Genomic DNA, 17,964 nt, shown 5'->3' on the forward strand with positions numbered 1-17,964 from the left:
TGTGAACTAGGGTTAGTGGAGAGGACAAGATCAGATCTAAAAAGAGCTTGGTGACCTGGGAGAGGGAACTAAGGAGTTTGAAGAGTGACCTGAATGTAAAGTGAGCAAGGGGAGAGGACCCAGTGGCTGGTGGAGGTGGTGGTTTGAAGGAAGTGATGACATTTTTAAATGCTGGCGGGAAAGGTGATGGGACTGGAGAAGGCTTTTAGGTGGGGTGAGATCCCTGAGGGAGCTCCGTGAAATCCAGGGCACTGGTGGAGAAATGAGGTCTGTGGTTGTCCACCTTAATTGTACCCAGCGAAAATGGTGGCTGCTAAGAACCCCCCCCCACCCCCGGGCCAGTGAATCAGTCTCTGGGGGTGGGGCCAGGACTAAGATTTTTAAACATTTCCCTTTGAGAGGGGCTTCCATTGTAGCCTGACTTGAGAAATCAGCATCTGGTAGGTTCTTTGCCCACTAAGGCAGATGCATTGGTTCTAATGTAGAATGACCCTCATGACACACATGCATAACTGTGTGATCTGTTCCCATTGAGCATAAAAAGCTATACACATGCCTATACTGCATGTGCACAGTGTATCTAGAAGACAGAAGACATTGGTGCAAGCAGTGATTATCTCAAGGGAAGGTCTGGGCTGTGGTGGGAGGGTTACTTTTTATTCACTTACCTACCCAGACTTTCAGCAGTGTCCTTGACCTCTCCCCACTAGAGGCCAGGAGTACCCCTTCAGTTGTGACAATCAAAAATGTTTCCAGACATTGTCAGATGTCCCCTGGGGGGCAAAAGCATGTGGTTGAGAAAATACCCTTCTACAGCAACAACAGCAGAATTACTGACAGTACCATGTGATTCCTGGAACATTCTCAGTACTCAATAATGTTTCCTTATTTTCCACAGTGTGCCTGTCCTTTCCTTGTCCTAATCATCCTTGATTAAAGTCTAATAATAGCTCTTATTGGTCTGGGGGGGGGGTAATACGCTGAAGTCTCAGTGGCTTAAGACAACGAAGGTGTATTTTTTATGATGTTTGATACAAGCTGAGTGACCAGGGTAGCTGTTCCCCCTGTGGTGATTCGGTAATTCAGATTACTTCCACTTTGTGGTGCTACATTTTTAGCACGTGGTTTCCATGATTTCAGAGGCAGAGGAAGAAAAAGGTAGTAAATGTGCACCGGCTCTTCCATGCTTCAGTCCTGAAATAATACGACACTTGTTCTTAGCTCATTGACCCACGTGGATTACATAAGCCAACCTGACTCGACAAGGGAGACTAAGAAATGAGGCAGTGCCTATGGTTGTTTGGTGAGTAAAAAAATGTCTCTGCTACATTGCTAACAGTAGCTGTCTCCATGCCAGCTAGTGATTGTCACGTGCATTGTCAGTAAACAGTAGTATTTTGAAACTCATTTTTTTTTTTTTTCTGAGTAGTAGGTCTCAACAGTGGGTTTAAAATATTCAGTAAACCATGTTTTAAACAAGTGTTTTGTCATCCAGGCTTTGTTGATCCTTTTATATTTTAGAGTGCAGGCAGAGTAGATGTAACACAATTCTTAAGGGCCCTAGGATTTTCGGAATGATCATTGAGCACTGGCATCAACTTCGAGTCACCAGCTGCATTAGCCCCTGATAAGAGAGAACCTGTCCTTTGAAGTTTGAAGCCAGGCACTGACTTCTCTCTAGTAATGAAAGTCCCAGACGGCATCTTCTTCCAAAATGAGATTTTTGTCTATATTGAAAATATGTTTAATGTAGCCACTTTCATGAATTATCTTAGCCTGATCTGAATAACTTGCTGCAGCTTTTATGTCAGCAATTACTGCTTCACCTGGTACTTTTATCTAATGGAGATGGCTTCCTTCCTTCAATTACATGAACCAACCCCTGCTAGCTTTGAACTTCTGCAACTTCTTCATCTCTCTCAGCCTTCGTAGATCTGTGAGTTAGGATCTTGCTCTGGATCAGGCTTTGGTTTAAGGGAAGGTTGTGGCGGATTTGATCTTCTCTAGAGACCACTAAAATTTTCTCCAATCATCGATGAGACTGCTTTGCTTTCTTATCATGCATGTGTCCACTGGAGCAGCGCTCTTCATTTCCTTTAAGACCTTTTCCTTTGCATTCGCAACTTGGCTAATTGGCACAAGAAGCCTAGCGTTCGACCTTGGCTTGGCTTTCGACTTGCCTTCCTCACTAAGCTTAAGCATTTTTGTGTTTTGATTTAAAATGAGAGATGTGCACTTCTTCCTTTCCCGTGAATACTTAGAGGTCACTCTAGGATTATTTACTGGCCTACGTTCAATACCGTGTCTCAGGGAATAGGGAGGGCCAGGGAGAGGGACAGATAGAGGAAAATAACCGGTCAGTGGAATCATCAGAAAAACACACAACATTTATCAAGGCCACCATCTTATTTGGGCGTGGTTTCTGGCACCCCAAAACAATAGTAACATCAGACATCACTGATCATACATCACCAGAACAAATATAATAATGAAAAAGTTGGAAATCCTACGAGAACTATCAAAATGTGCAGAGACACGAAGTGAGCACATGCTGTTGGAAAAATGATGCCCATAGACTTGCTTGACGTAGGGTTGCCACAAACCTTTGATTTGTTAAAAAAAAACAAAAACAAAAACGCAGTTATCTCTGAAGCGCAAAAAGCAATAAAACGAAGTATCCTGTGGGCAGGTCTTAAGAGACAGGAGAGGCACATTATTGTTAGTTTGTTGTTTTTGATTTTTAGGGCCGCACGGGCGGCATATGGAAGTCCCCAGGCTGGGTGTTGAATTGGAGCTGCGGCTTCCAGTGTACACCACAGCCACAGCAACGCAGGATCTGGATCTGTGCCACGTCTGTGACCTACAGCACAGGTCATGACAACACCGGATTCTTAACCCACGGAGCAAGGCATACCAGTCAGGTTTGTAACCCACTGAGCCACAAAGGGAACTCCCGAGGCACATCTTTTATTGAAAGATTTGGCAAGTAGTTTAGGGAGAAGAAGCTGCCAGATCATGTCAACATCTCCTTCTTTGGCTTTTAAAAAATTTCAAATGATACTGGCTGACTGGCTCCGGGGTCAAGTGTGAATTCAAAGCTCCCTGTGTTTGGTGGAATGATTGATGGGGATGGGTGGGCTTGGAGAGTCTGGGGGCAGGCAGGCAACTCTTTTTTATTTTATTTTTCTGCTTATAACTTACAAAGGGTAGAGCAGCAGCATTTGCAGATGAGGAGAGAAGTGAGGCTGGTTGTTCTGAGAGCACGATTGTCTACTCTTGTCTTACGGGGTTTTTTTTAAATTAAGATGGGACAGTGGAGCTTTCTAGTTAAAAGCCTGGTAACCTTCAATTGCCTCTGCCTCCCGACCCCAGCCAGATGCCAGTTCTTCCCCTTCAGTCCCTGCCCCCTCTAAGTCCCTTTGTATCATGGCACCTGTCACAGTGTAGAAATTGATGCCTGCACCCTGGGGATTGGTGGCCTTCCTGACAGAAATTCAGAGTAACTCTTTTGGTTTTGACCCCCTTTCTTTCTTTTTCTTTTTCTTTTTTTTTTGTCTTTTTTGCCTTTTCTAGGGCCGCTCCTACGGCATATGGAGGTTCCCAGGCTAGGGGTCGAATTGGAGTTGTAGCCGCTGGCCTATGGACCCCATTTCCTGACAGCGTGTGATGTGTCTAACCCCCTGCACACTGCTGACAAGGACACTTGCGTGTTTAGACCTAAGTTCCCACCTGTATACCTTAGAACGGAGAAGCCACCATGTGATGTGACTTCCAGGATTCGGAGCAATGGAACCTTCTGTGGGACATGCTTTTGGAAATACTCTCTAGGATCGCTCTAATTCGTGGCAAAGCCTAGATCTGGACCCAGGTCTGTCTGACTTCCCAGCCTTAGCAGCTGTATGATTTGGTTCACTTTGTTCAGGCCACGGCAATGTTTCAAGCAGTACGCTACTCAAAGAGTGAGAAAGTCCACAGCTGGCCGACCAGTTCCCAAAAGCAGATCTAATTTTTGATCTTTGCCTTTTCACTTACCCAGTGGTTCTGAAGCTCCACGCTTGAAGAGTCTGCCAGGCTAGGAAGAAGTTCTTTCCCCTCTTGCTTCACCAAGGTCGCCAGATGTTTGGCAGCTAGCCTTCAGACACGGGTTTGTAACCCTGGCAAGCAGGAAGAGACAGATGGTACAGATGTTGAGTAAGGGTGGCTTTGACTGGGGTTTGCAGTTATTTCAATTTGTCTGTAGTTGAGGTCCTGGTCATTTCATTCATAGCTCTTCATTCACCAATTCAGATGCATGTAACAAATACCAAGGGTGTTGGGGGACAGCCATGAGGATGAGCAGAAACAGAACTGTGCCCCAAAGGTTTATTCTCTTTTGGGGAAAGGGGACATTGAACAGTGACCATACCGTGTGCCAGGTGTAGCCAAAGGGTCAGCAAGGGTATCTATGAGAACAGGGGCGTGGCCTGGGCCCAAGACAGGAAAGGGCTCCCAGGAAAAGGGCCCTTTCAGCTGAGACGTGACAGTGTGTCAGTTAACCAGACAGTGAGGTGGGGATGAAGACTGAAGGTTACCTTCCAGATGCAGAAGGATGGCAACCATTGAGAACTGGAAGTGAGAGCACGGCTGTAGGAGGAACTGAGAGATGATCTGTGTTCTTGGAGCTGAGGGTTTTCAAAAGTTGGGGCATGATGGGTAAAGATGAGCACAGGGTAGGCTGGGGGTGGGGAGGGGCTTGGGCCTACCACACAGAGCCCTGTGATAAAGATAACGCTACTGAAGTCTGCTTTCCAGCGGACTTCACTACATATTCCTTACCTTTTATTGGGTTTCATTCATCTATCTCCATTCTCCACAGAGCCCCCACTTCCTCATGCCATAGTACCAGGCCTTGCCATGTGCCGTGGTTTTGGAGATGCCGAAGAATTGCCCAGAAATACAGTTCACTTTTACTGAGGACTTTCTGCTAAGCACTTCATCATATAATTCTTAAAATCTCTGTTTAGCAGATATCATTATCCTTCTTTGTAAGTGAGGGAATTGAAGCTTAGAGAGAGGACCCGACCTGTGCAAGTTCAGATGCCAGGGAGTGCTGGAATCTGCACAGCCAGTTCCAAAGGCCCATGACTCCTGTGCCTCCCTAGCAAAGGAGACTGATGTGTCAACATATAAGTTCATGCTGGAGCAACAAGCAGTGAGAAATGCAGAGTGAAGGAAGCCCAATAGGGCAGGGGTATGATATCCAGCTTCATGAAGGAAATAGGCCTTGCTGGATAGAGGGGCAGGATTTAGCTAGACGGCGACCAGGCCACACACCTGTCCAAGGATCTCTTTCAACATCCTATCAGCAGGAAAACTGCAATGGCCCACAAGTCTTGCTGCCAGGCCTCCAAATTTTGCTTGAGGAAATTAGGCATACTAAATAGGAATCTTGCATGTCTTGCTCAGTGGTGATCAGAACAACTCCTGGCACTGAGCAGGCACCCGATGTCCATCTGTTGATGAATAAATGAATGAACCTCATTTCTAGTAGCCTCCTGGATCCTCATCTGCCTGGTGAATGAGGACGCCTGGGAAGCATCTCCTGTTTCCTCCTCAATCACTGCTGGCTGTCCCCAAGCATTCCACTTCTGCCTCTGGCAGAACACCAAGCCAACTAAGTCCTGTGATCAGAGAGGCCCCCAGCAACTTGGCAATATCTCTTGAGATAAAAAAAAAAAAAAAAATGCATCCATATTCTGACTCAGCAAGTCTACTTGTAGATAAGCTTGGCATGGTGGCTATGGCCATCCCAACAAGCTCTGTGAGCAAAAGTGGGAACCCCCCACATGTCCAGCAGTGGGGAGGAGCAAGGGAGAAAAAGAGCCTTCCTACAGTATATGGACATTCATGCAGCCCTTAAAAAGAATTGAGGCAGAGCAGAGCACACGGTCAGGAGGTGAATGCTAAGGGACTTTGCTGAATGAAAAAGCCGGGTGCACAACAGAACAGGTGGTCCCTTTTGTATAAACACAGTGGAAGCATCTGTCCATACGTGCCCTAAGGGAACCTGCACAAGGTTAGTGTTTCCTCAGGGGAGGAGGCGCTATTCGCTGCAGATCCCCCTGAAACGCCCAGTGATGGTGATGGGAGGCGGGGGTGGGGGTATGGCCAATGCCCAGTGAGCCGCTATCATGCCTCTGGCAGTTGCATACACTCCACACAGATTATCTCATTAAAACTCTACTACACAGTCCCGTGATATAATCTGTTTGTTGTTGTTTTGTTTTGTTTTGTTTTGTTTTACAGAAAACGAAGGCGCAGAGAGGTTAAACACTATAAAGATGATCTAAAATCTGGAGACCCCGGGCTTAGAGCTCAGGTAGCCAGACGGCCACGCTGATGCTCTCAACACAGGGCACAGAGCATTTTTCGTTAAAAACAAAGTCCCTGAGAAGTTTCTGGTCCCAAATATTGCCTCATCCACGATCCCGTGACTGTCAGACGTGGCCTGGGCTCTCACGATAGGGAGACGGAGGCTCGGAGAGGGGCCCTGGCCTTGAGCAGCCGATTCTCGCCCAACTTGTTCCCGCAGGCCGGGGCGCGGCGCACGTGCTCGGCGAGCGCGGAGGCGCCTCCCGGCATCCCGGGAGGAAGCCTGGCTGATGAAAGGCAGCTCCCAGCTCGGCTCCGACACGGCCCCGGGAGCCGGCTTCCCTCTTGGCCCTGAGGCGAGCCCGGCGGGCGGCTCCTCCCGGTGGGGTGACCGCGCGAGGCCGGCCCGGCCCGGGGGCGGGACCGGGGAGGGCGGCGCGCGCCGCGGGCGGCGGGCGGGGCGCGAGCGGCGGTGCCGGGAGACTGAGGCGCGGAGGGGCAGCTTTGCCCCCAACCTTCCGCGTTCCCGGGCGGCGGTGAGGGCGACGGCGGCGGCGGCGGCGCGGACGGGTGAGTGTGCGCGGGCCCGGGGCGCGCGCCCCGTGTCTGGTCGCGAGCGCGGGCGGCCGCGAGCCCAGATTTGAGCTGCGGGGGTCCGGCTCTGCGCTGCAGCCTGGGCGCCTCCTTCCCGGCCTGGGTGGGCGCCGTGGGCCGCGTCCGCCTTCTTCCGGCGCCTTTGGGCCCATTTCCCCGTGCGGTGCGTGGTGCTGCTCGCCTGCGACCCCTGCGAGCCGGTGGCGGGGCACCGTGGGGCTGGTTTCGGGGGTGAGGGAGACCCAGAAGCAGCAGACCAGCCTTGAGGGCAGAACCTGGGGTAAGACTCAGCTGCTTAAGGCCAAGGCCAAATGTGGAGGAACATCCCAGGCTGGATCGAGCTCCGTTGCATTCTGGCTGTATCCCCCAACTGGCTCCTTGACCTTGGATAGTTCACTTTCGTTTCTAGGTCTTAGTTTCCTCCTGCGTAAAGTGGAGAGCTTGGAACCCTTGTCTCACAAGGCTTTTCCACCCCCCAAACTTCTGTGGCAGACCCCCTATGGCCCCTTGCTGGGACTTTCCAGTTTAAGAAAAACAGAACCTGACGTGAAAACTGTAGAATTCCTCCCCTCCCCCAACACACACACGCACACACACACCCCTCAGTGAGGCACATGGTCTTCTGGGGGAGCTGGGCACGCAGTGTCTGCAGAAATGGAGACCTTTGCTCAGGGGAACTTTAAGATATCTTCGTTTGCAGGGGCTTCCCACCCAACTACGGTTAAATGGAAAGGCCAGTTAAATGCACAGTCAGCAAAGGGAGCTAAGGAAACTGGGGAGTGGATGACCAGTTGGTTGCAGAAACCTCAGGCTGTGCTCGATCCCTGGTTCTGTGCCTCCCTCTCATGTCCCCCAGGGCTGGTGTGGGGCGGAGCAGGATGGCAGCTAGCGGGTCAGCACCTGCCCTTGGGCAGTCATACCAACACCCCTCCTGCCCTCTGCAGCTTCCAGGGCCACAGGGTGAGAGCAGAGCCCGAGCTGCCCTCTGGTTTGTACCTCTCCCCACTTGGCAGTCTCTTCTCTCGCTCCACCTGTGCCAAGCCTGGAGCCTCCTTCTCTGCGCCAGGAAGCGTCCTGAAGAACTCTTCCCTCAAAGTGCCGCTGGCTCCCGCCAGATGGTGGTAGCCAGGAGGGAGAGCTGAACAGGGACTTAAGGTTTTACTTCTGGTTTTATAGAAGGCATAGGGCCTGGCACTAGAAGGTTCTTAGGGGATGACTGTGGAGTAGAAATAATGATAGCTGTATTCCTTTTTGCTCTGTGCTGCTCTTGAGTGATTTAAGTATGAGCTCTTTAAGCCTCACAACAACCTAGTTACATTATTCCCATTTACATGTGGCAAAACTGAGGCCGATGTAAGTCACTTGCTCTGGATCATACACGTGGGAAGTGGCAGGATCCTGCAGGTTACTTTTATCCATGACACTAAAATCCTTCAGGTGAATGAATTCTTCTGATTGAGACTTTGTGGGAGGCTGATTAGGCCAACGGGGGTACTGGGATTTCTTCCCAAAGACAGTGCCTAGTTGTGGGATTTTGCAACTACTGAACCTTCCATGCAGTCTGGAAAGAAGTCTTTGCAGCTCCAGCTTGTGGGTGGTCCCTGCTGCCTGGAGGAGAGAAGGTGGGCTCCTGGGGCCCACAGGCCTGTCTGAGACTTCAGTACGGCCTCTCTGGGCTGCAGCCTCCTAGCTATGATGTGCCTGGGTCCCTTGTCTGGAAAATGGATCTAAGGATTCTATTTGTCTTGTGGGTCTGGGCCTTCGTTTTCTCTCCTGTGACATGGGAGGAAAAAAAAAAAAAAAAAACAAAAACCTGCGAGGAAATGGGTCTATGGTGAGCAAGGTACTAGATGCCACACTTGTAGTTCCTTCTGTTATCCTCACAGCAGCTCTGTCAGGTAGGCCTCCCTGAACCCATTTTACAGATAAGGACAGCAAGGCTCAGGGAGTTAAATGCCTTGACACCGAATGTCCCAGAGCATGCGAGAGGTAAGTGAGGGTTCAAGTCTTGGTCCTTTGGTGCTAGAGGCCTTGCTCTTTTCATCACATTTTGCTGCGGGTAAAAACAAGGCTCCCATGATGACTATACCTGTCCCGTACTCGGTCAGGAAGGGAAATCTCAGAAGCCTGGGAGTGGGGCCTGGTCAGCTCATGAGTTTCCTGTGGGTCCTTGGATGTGTCTGAGCTGGAGAAGATCCAAGACCAGGGGAAGTTCTCAGCTGAGGCCTCAGAGGCTCTCAGTTCCTTCTCCTCATTCCCTCTGAAAACATTTTTTTAGCATGATCAGCAAGACTGCAGTCGGAAGAAAGACCCAGGGTGGCTTTCCCTGGCCTGGAGGTGGCTTTGGCCTTGAAGAGCTGGAGAGCCCAGCCAGCCCAGGAACAGGCCTGAAGTTCTTTCCTGTGATGTTGTTTTCCAAAGGCAAGTGCAGCTGAGCTGGCTACTCCAGGATGAACCGCAGCCCTGAGAAGGGGAAGAAGTCCCGCTGGCTCTGCTATGGCCTGTGAACCACAGATGGACCCCGGTGGGGCAGCTGGCCCCTTGCCCACCACCTCTCCTGGCTGGAGCGCCCTCCCTAGTGGGAGCCCTCCTGGCTGGGGGCAAGGTAGGGTCATGACCCTTGATTCCTTCCTCCTCTGCCCTCCCCTCCCCCTCAAGTTGCGGAGCTAGACTCACATAGTATGAGTGAGTGGAGGGGAGGGGAAGGGCACAGAAGTGGCTTTGGATAGAGGTGCACATTTGGGGATGTTTCCAGGCCAGTCTTTGTCATTTCTACCTGTACTCTCTGTCACCAACTCCTTAGATCGCCCTCTGCTTGGATCTCTGCAGTAGCTTCTTAGTGCCTCTCCTCCTTGCCTCCTCTATTCTCTGCATGGCATCAGAGAAAGATCTTTTCTAAATGCACAACCAACCATGTCACTTTCTGTTTCATTGTTTCCCATTGGGCTTAGCGTGAAGATCTATCATTCACCAGCTCGCAAGGCCTGTTCTCTTAATGGCTCTTGCTGCTCCTGTTCTCTGTTCCTGCCATGCTGCCCTGCCCCAGGATCTTTGCACCTGCTGTCCCTTCTGCATGTTATGCCCTTTTCCTGCCTATTTTCCCTTGCTTAATTTCCATTCACCCCTCACAGCTCAGTTCAGGTATCCATTCCGTGGAGAATCCTCTTCTGATGGCCCCGCCTAAGTAAGAACCCCTCTGATATAGTCATTGACTGTAATTAAATAATAACCTGTGTAATAAAGTATTCAATGTCCAGCTTCCTCACTAGAATGTAAGCCCCACGAGGACAGGGGCTCAGTGTTGCTTTGTTCACCCCTATGTCTATAGTACTTAGCGCATGGCTTGGCCTGTAGTAGATGCTCAATCAGTATTTTGTTGAATGAATGAATGGGCATAGGCAAGGGGCGGTAGCATTTTGCATTGTGGCTGGTTACTTAGGTGATAGGAAACTTAAAAACAAGGGTTCCTTTTATGGCTACTATTATTAGGAAAGCAGTTCACAAATACACACACACATACACCAGTAGAATGAAATGCAATGGAATAATTTGCCTTCAGCTCTTTGAAGACATTGCTCTACTGGTTTTTGGCAAGTCAGTTCTTGCTTCGTTATAGGAAATAGTTCCCCCTACCAGCTACCCCTCCCTCCCCTGCCACACTTCTTTGGTAGCTTTTCAGATCCCTTTTCTTCGATTAGGTGTAAAAACAAGTATTTCTAAATGGAGGACTTGCAGTTCTTACTTTAAGGAACAGATGAGAGAGGTTATTGCCAAGAATCCAGGAACTCATGGTTTGAAAGGCAGAGACGCCGTGGAAGGTCTTTGCATTGCTCAGGCAAACACTTCCTCAAAATGCCAAAGAGAACCAGGCTAGGGGACCAGTTCTCAAACTGCATGCCTGGGCTCCAGATCAGCATGGGTTTCCCGCTCTGTGCTGTGCCATGGAGGGCTAGTCTGAGGCCCCCTGCAGCATGACTGCCTGCATTTTCTGTGCTACCCTTTTCCTCACTTCTTCTCTTTCTTACTTTCATTTCCCCTGGTAACACAGGGCAAGCTGGTTCTCCTTTCAGAGGCTCTATTTTCTTTTCCATCTTATTGGTTTTCCACCTTCTAGGGCTCTCAGAGGGCTAAACAGAATCACTTTGTGAAGCCGAAAACCTGTACCTGGTGCACTGTAAGGGCTTGATCCTTGGAAGCTATTATTTTTTTTTCCCATTTTTTAAATTAAAGTATAGTTGATTTACAATGTTGTGCCAATTTCTGCTGTTCAGCAGTGACCCAGTCATACCTATATATACATTCCCTTTCTTATGTTATCTTCCATCATGGTCTATCCCAAAGACCAGATATAGCTCCCTCTGCTATATAGCAGGACCTCATTGCTTATCCATCCTAAAAGTAATAGTTTGCATCTACTAGCCCCAAACTCCCAGTGCTTTCCACTACCTCCCCTCTCTCCCTTGGCAACCATAAATCTGTTCTCTCTGTGAGTCTGTTTCTGTTTTGTAGATAGGTTCCTTTGTGCCACATTTCAGATTCCACATATGAGTGATATCATATAGTATTTCTCTTTCTCTTTCTGACTTACTTCACTTAGTATGAGAATCTCTAGTTGCATCCATGTTGCTGCAAATGGCATTATTTCATTCTTTTTATGGCTGAGTCATAGTCCATTGTATGTAGGTACCACCTTTGGAAGCTATTCTTATTTTATTGTTCTGTTTTATTTCTGCCTTCATCTTTTTGTTTATTTTTCCTCGTTTGCTTATGTTTAAAGCAATTTTATCATTTTATCTTTCTGTAGTTTATTTGTATGAAGCCACCTTAAATCCTTTCTGGAACAAGGTGTGGGACGATAAAAACCAATACAACTAAATCAGTGTGGCTCTCTTGTAACTTACGAGCTCTGACAAGATGGCTTTTAGGTTATGACAACAATAGCAGCTAGTTCTTCAGCACCCATTTTGCACCAAGTGCTTTATTTTCATCATCTTAATCATTTGGAGACTCCTCTGTGGTGGATATGATCATCCTCTAAGGGGATGGCCCGGGATTATGTTGCTTCTTCAAGGGTTCTCTGTTAGTGAGAGACTGAGTTACAATTTGACTCCCAAACTATCTAGCTTGTGATTTTCCCCATGTCATTTATACATGAAACATTTATGTAGTGCCTACTGTATACCAGGCACTGACCCCCAGCTCAAGGGATTCAATGATGCGCAAAACCAATGTGGGTGTAGATAGTCTGATGGAGATAATGGACTTTAATCAAGTAACTGCATCCATGTGTGCTCCTCTTTGATGAGCATAAAGGAGACGAGCAAGTGGTGATGGGCAGATTTATCAGACAGATTTGACCTGTTAAGAGTATAGAGTGTCACGGAAGACTCCCTGGGAAAGGGGTTAATGAGCTGGAACACAAATGATGACTAGGATCTAATGGCGTGACACTAGGTGGATGTGTTCTAGGGAGAGAGGGAGAAGAGCATATGCAAAGGTCCTGGGGTGGGAGAGAAAACACGGCATGTTCAAGGAACCAAAGAGGCTGGGGTGGCAAGACACAGAATGAGACTGAGCCCTCAAGGGGAGTTTGGCAGGAGGCTAAAGAGTTTGGTTTTCACCAGGGCACTGGGAAGCTATTGAAAGTTTTACTCAGAGGGTTGGTATCATGTGATTTATGCTCTGGCCACATCGTAGGAGGAAGAGCAAGTTGAAGAAGCCAGGCAGGGTACAGGGAGAGGCGAAGGTAGCCTGGTCTGGTGTTGCAGTGAAGATGCCGAGGGGTACATGGAGCTAGGAGGGATTTTGTCGGTCCTGTTGGCAGGGTCCGGGGATGGCCTGGGTCAGGGGGTGGAGAAGCGTTTGGGTGGGCCAGGATTCCCTGGAAGCAGGTCATTTTGCTTTAAGTATTGCCTAGAGCTGGGCTCTGAGCCAGCAGATGGGATGTTTATTGTTCAGTCCCTTCAGTGCTGCCTCATTTTCTGAGCAACGGCTATGGAAAATGTGCTGAGATATCCAGCCTCCAGCCTTGCACAGCTGACTGCTGGGCTCTAGAATCTCAGGGCTGGGATTCCCCCCAGCACTGCCCTGGCTGCTGACTGGTGGCTCCTGGGGCCTTCAACGTGATGGAAGGATATCTCTCCTTTTGTCTAGAGTGACTCTTCTCAGATCAGAAGGTTAGGTGTCTTTCTGCTGCTTTTCCTCGCCGGGTGGGAGAGGCTGTCACTGTAGCTGGCCAGGCTCCAGCTCCTGGTCTGGCTTTATTGCAGCCCCCCAAGGCAAGAGTTTTGATAGCTGCTATAATGAGCCTGAGTTGAAGTATGATTTCACTCAAATTCTGCTGTTAAGATGTCGAGCAAGTGCAGATATCCTGGGGAGGGCTCACCAATAAGTTAGCAGATTAGTTTTCTGTGGCTGCTGTAACAAATTCCACTAACATAGTGGCTTAGAAAACCCACAGTTATTCTCTTAGAGTTGTGTAGGTTAGAAGTCTGATACTGGCCTCCCTGAGGTGAAATCACGAGGTCAATAGGGCTGCATTCCTTCAGGAAGCTCCAGGGCAGAATGCGTTTCCTTTCCTTTTCCAGCTTCTCAAGGCTGCCGACATTCCTTGGCTCCTGAAGCCTTCCTCCATTTTCAAAGCCAGCAATGTTCTCTCTATATATACCTTTTTCCCACAGTCACATCCCTCTGGCTCTTTTGCTGCTTCCTTCTTCCACTTTTTTTTTTTTTTTCCTTTTTAGGGCTGCACCTGTGGCGTATGGAAGTTCCCAGGCTAAGGGTCAAATGGGAGCTGCAGCTGCCAGCCTACACCACAGCCACAGCCACAGCAGCTCCGGATCTGCATCACATCTGTGACCTATACCACAGCTTGCAGCAACACTGCATCCTTAACCCACTGAGCAAGGCCAGGGATGGAACCCAAATCCTCGTGGATACTAGTCAGGTTCTTAACCTGCTGAGCCACAGTAGGCACTCCCTCCCACTTCCACTTTTAAGGATCCTTGTGATTACAATGGGCCCACCCAGATAATCTAGGATACTCACCCTATTTCAAGCTAGCTGATTAGCACCCTAAGTCAGCTACAACCTTCATTCTCCTTTGCCACCTAAAGTGACATGTTCAAAGGTTCAGGGGATTGGGGCTGGGACATCCTTGGGGGTATACTGTTCTACCTACCACATTGTTCTCTCTTACTTAAACTCTGAGCCCACTAGGGATGTAAATTGCTTGGTTGAGCTTCCTTCGAAGTGCTCAAGTTAACATCTGCTAGATCGTGTCCTCAATGTAGTCAGTGGTTCAGTTTCTATTTAAATATCCTTTGTGAGGGGGAGCTCACTCCCTCCCAGTCTGTGTGTGACCAGCTCACATTCTTGGGCAATTCTTCCCTTTATGATCTCGAATAGTGTCCTAATAGCCTCTGGCCTCAGGTCTGCCTCCTGGGGGCTTTCTGGTCAAGGGAAGTCCTTCTTCGGTAGGTTTGAGGATGGCAAGTCCCCCCTTACCATGAGAATGTTCTTAAGGCCAAAGCAAGTGATGCCATCCAGGTCGAGGCTCACTCAGTGTACTTAAGGCTCAGCCAGATGAAGCTTCTGGTCTGCTTTCAGAGCTCCACAATGGCCAGGTCCTCACAGTTCTCCGGATTGACAATACCTGTGCACCTATCTCCTTCGATCTGGGAGCCGCAGAAGAGCAGCTGCAGACCTGGGGCATTCAGGTGAGAGCTGATTTATTACTTTTTTCTTCTATCCATCCATCCATCAATCCATCCATCCATCTATCCATCCATCCATCCATCCACCTGTCTATTCTATCATCCAGTTATTCACAAAACTTACCTGTACTCAACATGGTAGAGGATATAAGGAAGATGTCTCTCCTTTCAATTAATTCACTCAACAGATGTGTGCTTTGAGGCGTTCACTCTGTGCTGGGTGCATAGCTGGGCACTGAGTACTGCAGAGCTGACTGGGTCCCAGTGCCTGGGCTCACCCTACTCACAGAGCCCAAGTGGGCAAGGTGGACATGCATCAGGTAAATCAGGGTTGCATCAGAGTGGGATGCACAAGGAATTGAAGATGTTCACAGGAAGAAAATGATAAACTCACTTGTGGGTACAGTGGTTATGGAAGTGTCCACCTTAAAACTAAAACAACCATTTATTTTGCCAGCAAAATGAGTTATTTTGGGAATAGCAGAAAATTGCAATTCAGGACAAGCATGCTGTAGCAGAAACTGGGAAAGTCTAGAGAAACAATGGAGAGGACCGTTCCTTTATAAAGGTGGGAGGGAAGTTGTCAGGGACTCTTAAACACAGAGTCCACTGCCGGAAACTGGGGGTTTGAAGTGTAGTGGCTTGTCATTGGCTGAGTTATGACTGTCTGTCATTGGCTGAGCTGTTGCCAGGCAAGGAGAAAATCTTCCTTCTTCCTGCTGAAATGGTAAGGTTGTAACTCCTGTTGGAAATGCGAGGTGATTCTCTTCCTGTTTGGAGTTGGCAGATGGCAATGAGTGGTAGGGCGTAAGAACACCTCCTTTTAGCCTTTCCAACTCCAATTTAAATGAGGGTTCCTTTATTCAATTTTCATAAAAGCTTTGTTGAGGAGTGGATAACTTCATCTGGGCTCTTGAAGGGAAAATAGGAGTTTTCTGGGTGGACAGGAGGAAGGGCATTTTAGGAGAAGGAACTGCTTCTGCAAAGGGAAGATCTGTGAGGAGTTCCCGTCATGGCTCAGTGGTTAACAAATCCGACTAGGAACCATGAGGTTGTGGGTTTGATTCCTGGCCTTGCTCAGTGGGTTAAGGATCCAGCGTTGCCATGAGCTGTGGTGTAGGTTGCAGTCGTGGCTCGGATCCCGCATTGCTGTGGCTCTGGTGTAGGCCGGTGGCTACAGCTCCGATTCAACCACCAGCCTGGGAACCTCTATATGCCGTGGGAGCGGCCCTAGAAAAAGACAAAAAAAAAAAAGATCTGTGAATTCATTAGATAATGCATTACCTTCAAGCATATAGTGATTTGAGGCATAGGCTTCCCAGATTCATAGATCTGGGTTCCGATCCAGTTCTGCTGCTCACTACCTGGGTGACATTAGGCAGGTGACTTAACCTCTCTGAGCCAGTCTCATCATCCATAAAATGAGGACAATATTAATACCTATTATGTAGGGGGTTTTGTGCAGAGTAGGAGAAATAGTGCTTGAGGAACACTTGCGCTGGCTCTGGCACATAGTAAATATTCAATAAATTGTAGCTATTGCTATTGAGTTCCCACAGGTGTGGTTCTGTCTCTTCCCAGAGCCCCCAGCATGATTTTAGGCCTTCATCTTCACTGCCCAGCGAAGATTAATTACAGAGGAGGAGGGGCACTGCTAATTGTACCCTGAAGATTAGAGGGTTTGCTTCTTTAAAACTGAATGGCATGGCGTTCCCATCGTGGCGCAGTGGAAACGAATCCGACAGGAACCATGAGGTTTCGGGTTTGATCCCTGACCTTACTCAGTGGGTTAAGGATCCGGCGTTGCCATGAACTATGGTGTAGACTGCAGACGCAGTTCAGATCTGGCATTGCTGTGGCAGTGGTGTAGGCCGGTGGCTACAGCTCTGATTCGACCCCTAGCCTGGGCACCTCCATATGCCACAGGTGCAGCCTTGAAAAGCAAAAAAAAAAACAAAAAAACAACAAAAAAACCCCACAACTGAACGGCATTATGGTTTAAAACAACATTTTATCACTATTAAAAGAGCCCTTCTCAAGTTGACAGCACTAACCCCACATGAGCACAACAGCTGGTTTTTCTTCCCACGCCTGTGGACAAAAGAACATTTTTCTTGAACAGTTGTCTTCAGATGGGGGTTTTCTTAACTGATGAACAGTTTACATACTGTTCTGCTATGTTCCTAAATATCATCTTTAATGATTAAATTCGAGTTTCTTAAGCAATCCATTCTTGTAGGACCTTTATGACATTTTGTTTGGGCAGAAGATGGGAGTTTTCAGTACTTTGGACTGTCTTACTAGTTATTAATGCTGCAGTTTTGGCACCAGCACTGGGTTTGCCTACACTTAGATCCATATATCTATATAAGAAAGAGAGCAGAGGCCCCCAAAGATGTCCAGATAACATGTGCCTACATATTGTACATATCTTTATGTAAAGTACATATATAAATAATTGTCTCTGTTTTATTATCTTGTCTAATGTGCATACCACCTGTGCATGGTATCCTTATTTTACAGAGAAGGAAAGTGAGGCTCAAAGAAGTGGGGTTACTTGCTCCAGGTCACACAGCACACAAGGGACAGGGCCAAGGTTTGGATGCAGGGCTGGCTGACTCCAGGGCCTGCACCTTAACCCTTAGGATACCCTGGGTCAGCTGTGAGGTGCCGAGCCTTGGGCTCTAGGCTCCCTCTCCCAGATGTCCTCCTGGATCTTGAGCTGTCCAGCCTCCCAGGGATGCCCGTCCTTCTCTGAGCCAGGAGCTGTGCCCCGTGATTGCCATTCAGCGCTCCGAGCTCCTCGTTCTGCCTGCTGGGAGAGCCTGGAATGCACCTCATCCTCCTTCCACGTGATAGCCACATGAACTGGAAACCACATGCCTGCTGGTGGGAAGGAAGCGGGGAGTGGTTCTCCGTCACTGACAGGTCTCTTTCCCTCGGGCGGCCAAGCAGGTCCCGGCTGACCAGTACAGGAGCTTGGCTGAGAGCGCCCTCCTGGAGCCCCAAGTGAGAAGATACATCATCTACAACTCGAGGCCTATGCGGCTGGCCTTTGCCGTGGTAAGAGGGAGCAGAGCCCTAAAGCACCATTGAGTTCAGCATCGTGTCCTGGAGTCCGTTGGTGCGGGGAATGGGTTTGGGGACTGGAGGCCTGGCTGCCCGGGAGAAAGCAGCCTGGGTTTGGTATGAGAGGAGATTCATGAGGGAGAATTGTAACCAGGTCCCCCTGTCAAGGAGGGGAGGTAGGGTTTACTGAGGACAGAGCTGGGGCCTGGGAATCTGCAGACCTGGACTCAATGAG

The 17,964-nt window shown here is 48.8% G+C and overlaps 2 protein-coding genes across 4 annotated transcripts in view; one reads left to right on the plus strand and one right to left on the minus strand.

Annotated features, from left to right (window-relative positions):
• Positions 1–1,106: 1,106 nt before the first annotated feature.
• The window catches only part of TMEM268 (transmembrane protein 268), a 32,384-nt gene continuing 15,526 nt past the window's right edge, over positions 1,107–17,964 (plus strand). The window contains exons 1-4 of one of the 3 annotated variants that reach the window (XM_047768248.1): positions 1,107–1,303; positions 9,367–9,550; positions 14,554–14,663; positions 17,616–17,723. In XM_047768248.1, coding sequence (XP_047624204.1) covers positions 9,442–9,550; positions 14,554–14,663; positions 17,616–17,723 — 327 coding nt within the window. In that variant the 5' untranslated portion in view covers positions 1,107–1,303; positions 9,367–9,441. Of the gene's footprint in view, positions 1,304–6,803; positions 6,922–7,108; positions 9,551–14,553; positions 14,664–17,615; positions 17,724–17,964 lie in introns of those variants that run through there. The other 2 variants (XM_047768246.1, XM_047768247.1) reach the window with 2 other exon arrangements.
• LOC125120855 (translation initiation factor IF-2-like) lies at positions 5,853–8,364 on the minus strand. The gene is made up of 2 exons (XM_047769256.1): positions 8,277–8,364; positions 5,853–7,236 (listed from the first exon to the last, which is right to left on the minus strand). Exons 1-2 carry the CDS (start codon positions 8,362–8,364, stop codon positions 6,326–6,328), a joined length of 999 nt encoding a protein of 332 aa, XP_047625212.1. The 3' UTR covers positions 5,853–6,325.

Source organism: Phacochoerus africanus, chromosome 2 (genome assembly GCF_016906955.1).
Source record: "Phacochoerus africanus isolate WHEZ1 chromosome 2, ROS_Pafr_v1, whole genome shotgun sequence".
Classification (NCBI taxonomy): domain Eukaryota; kingdom Metazoa; phylum Chordata; class Mammalia; order Artiodactyla; family Suidae; genus Phacochoerus; species Phacochoerus africanus.

Bases quoted from the DNA above. Each gene is read 5' to 3' on its own strand.
- LOC125120855 (XM_047769256.1), bottom strand. From the start codon at position 8,364: ATGGATAAAAGTAACCTGCAGGATCCTGCCACTTCCCACGTGTATGAT. The intron at 7,237-8,276 runs GTAAATGGGAAT...GGCCTTAAGCAG, and splicing joins CGGCCTCAGTTTTGCCACAT to CTGAGTCTTACCCCAGGTTC.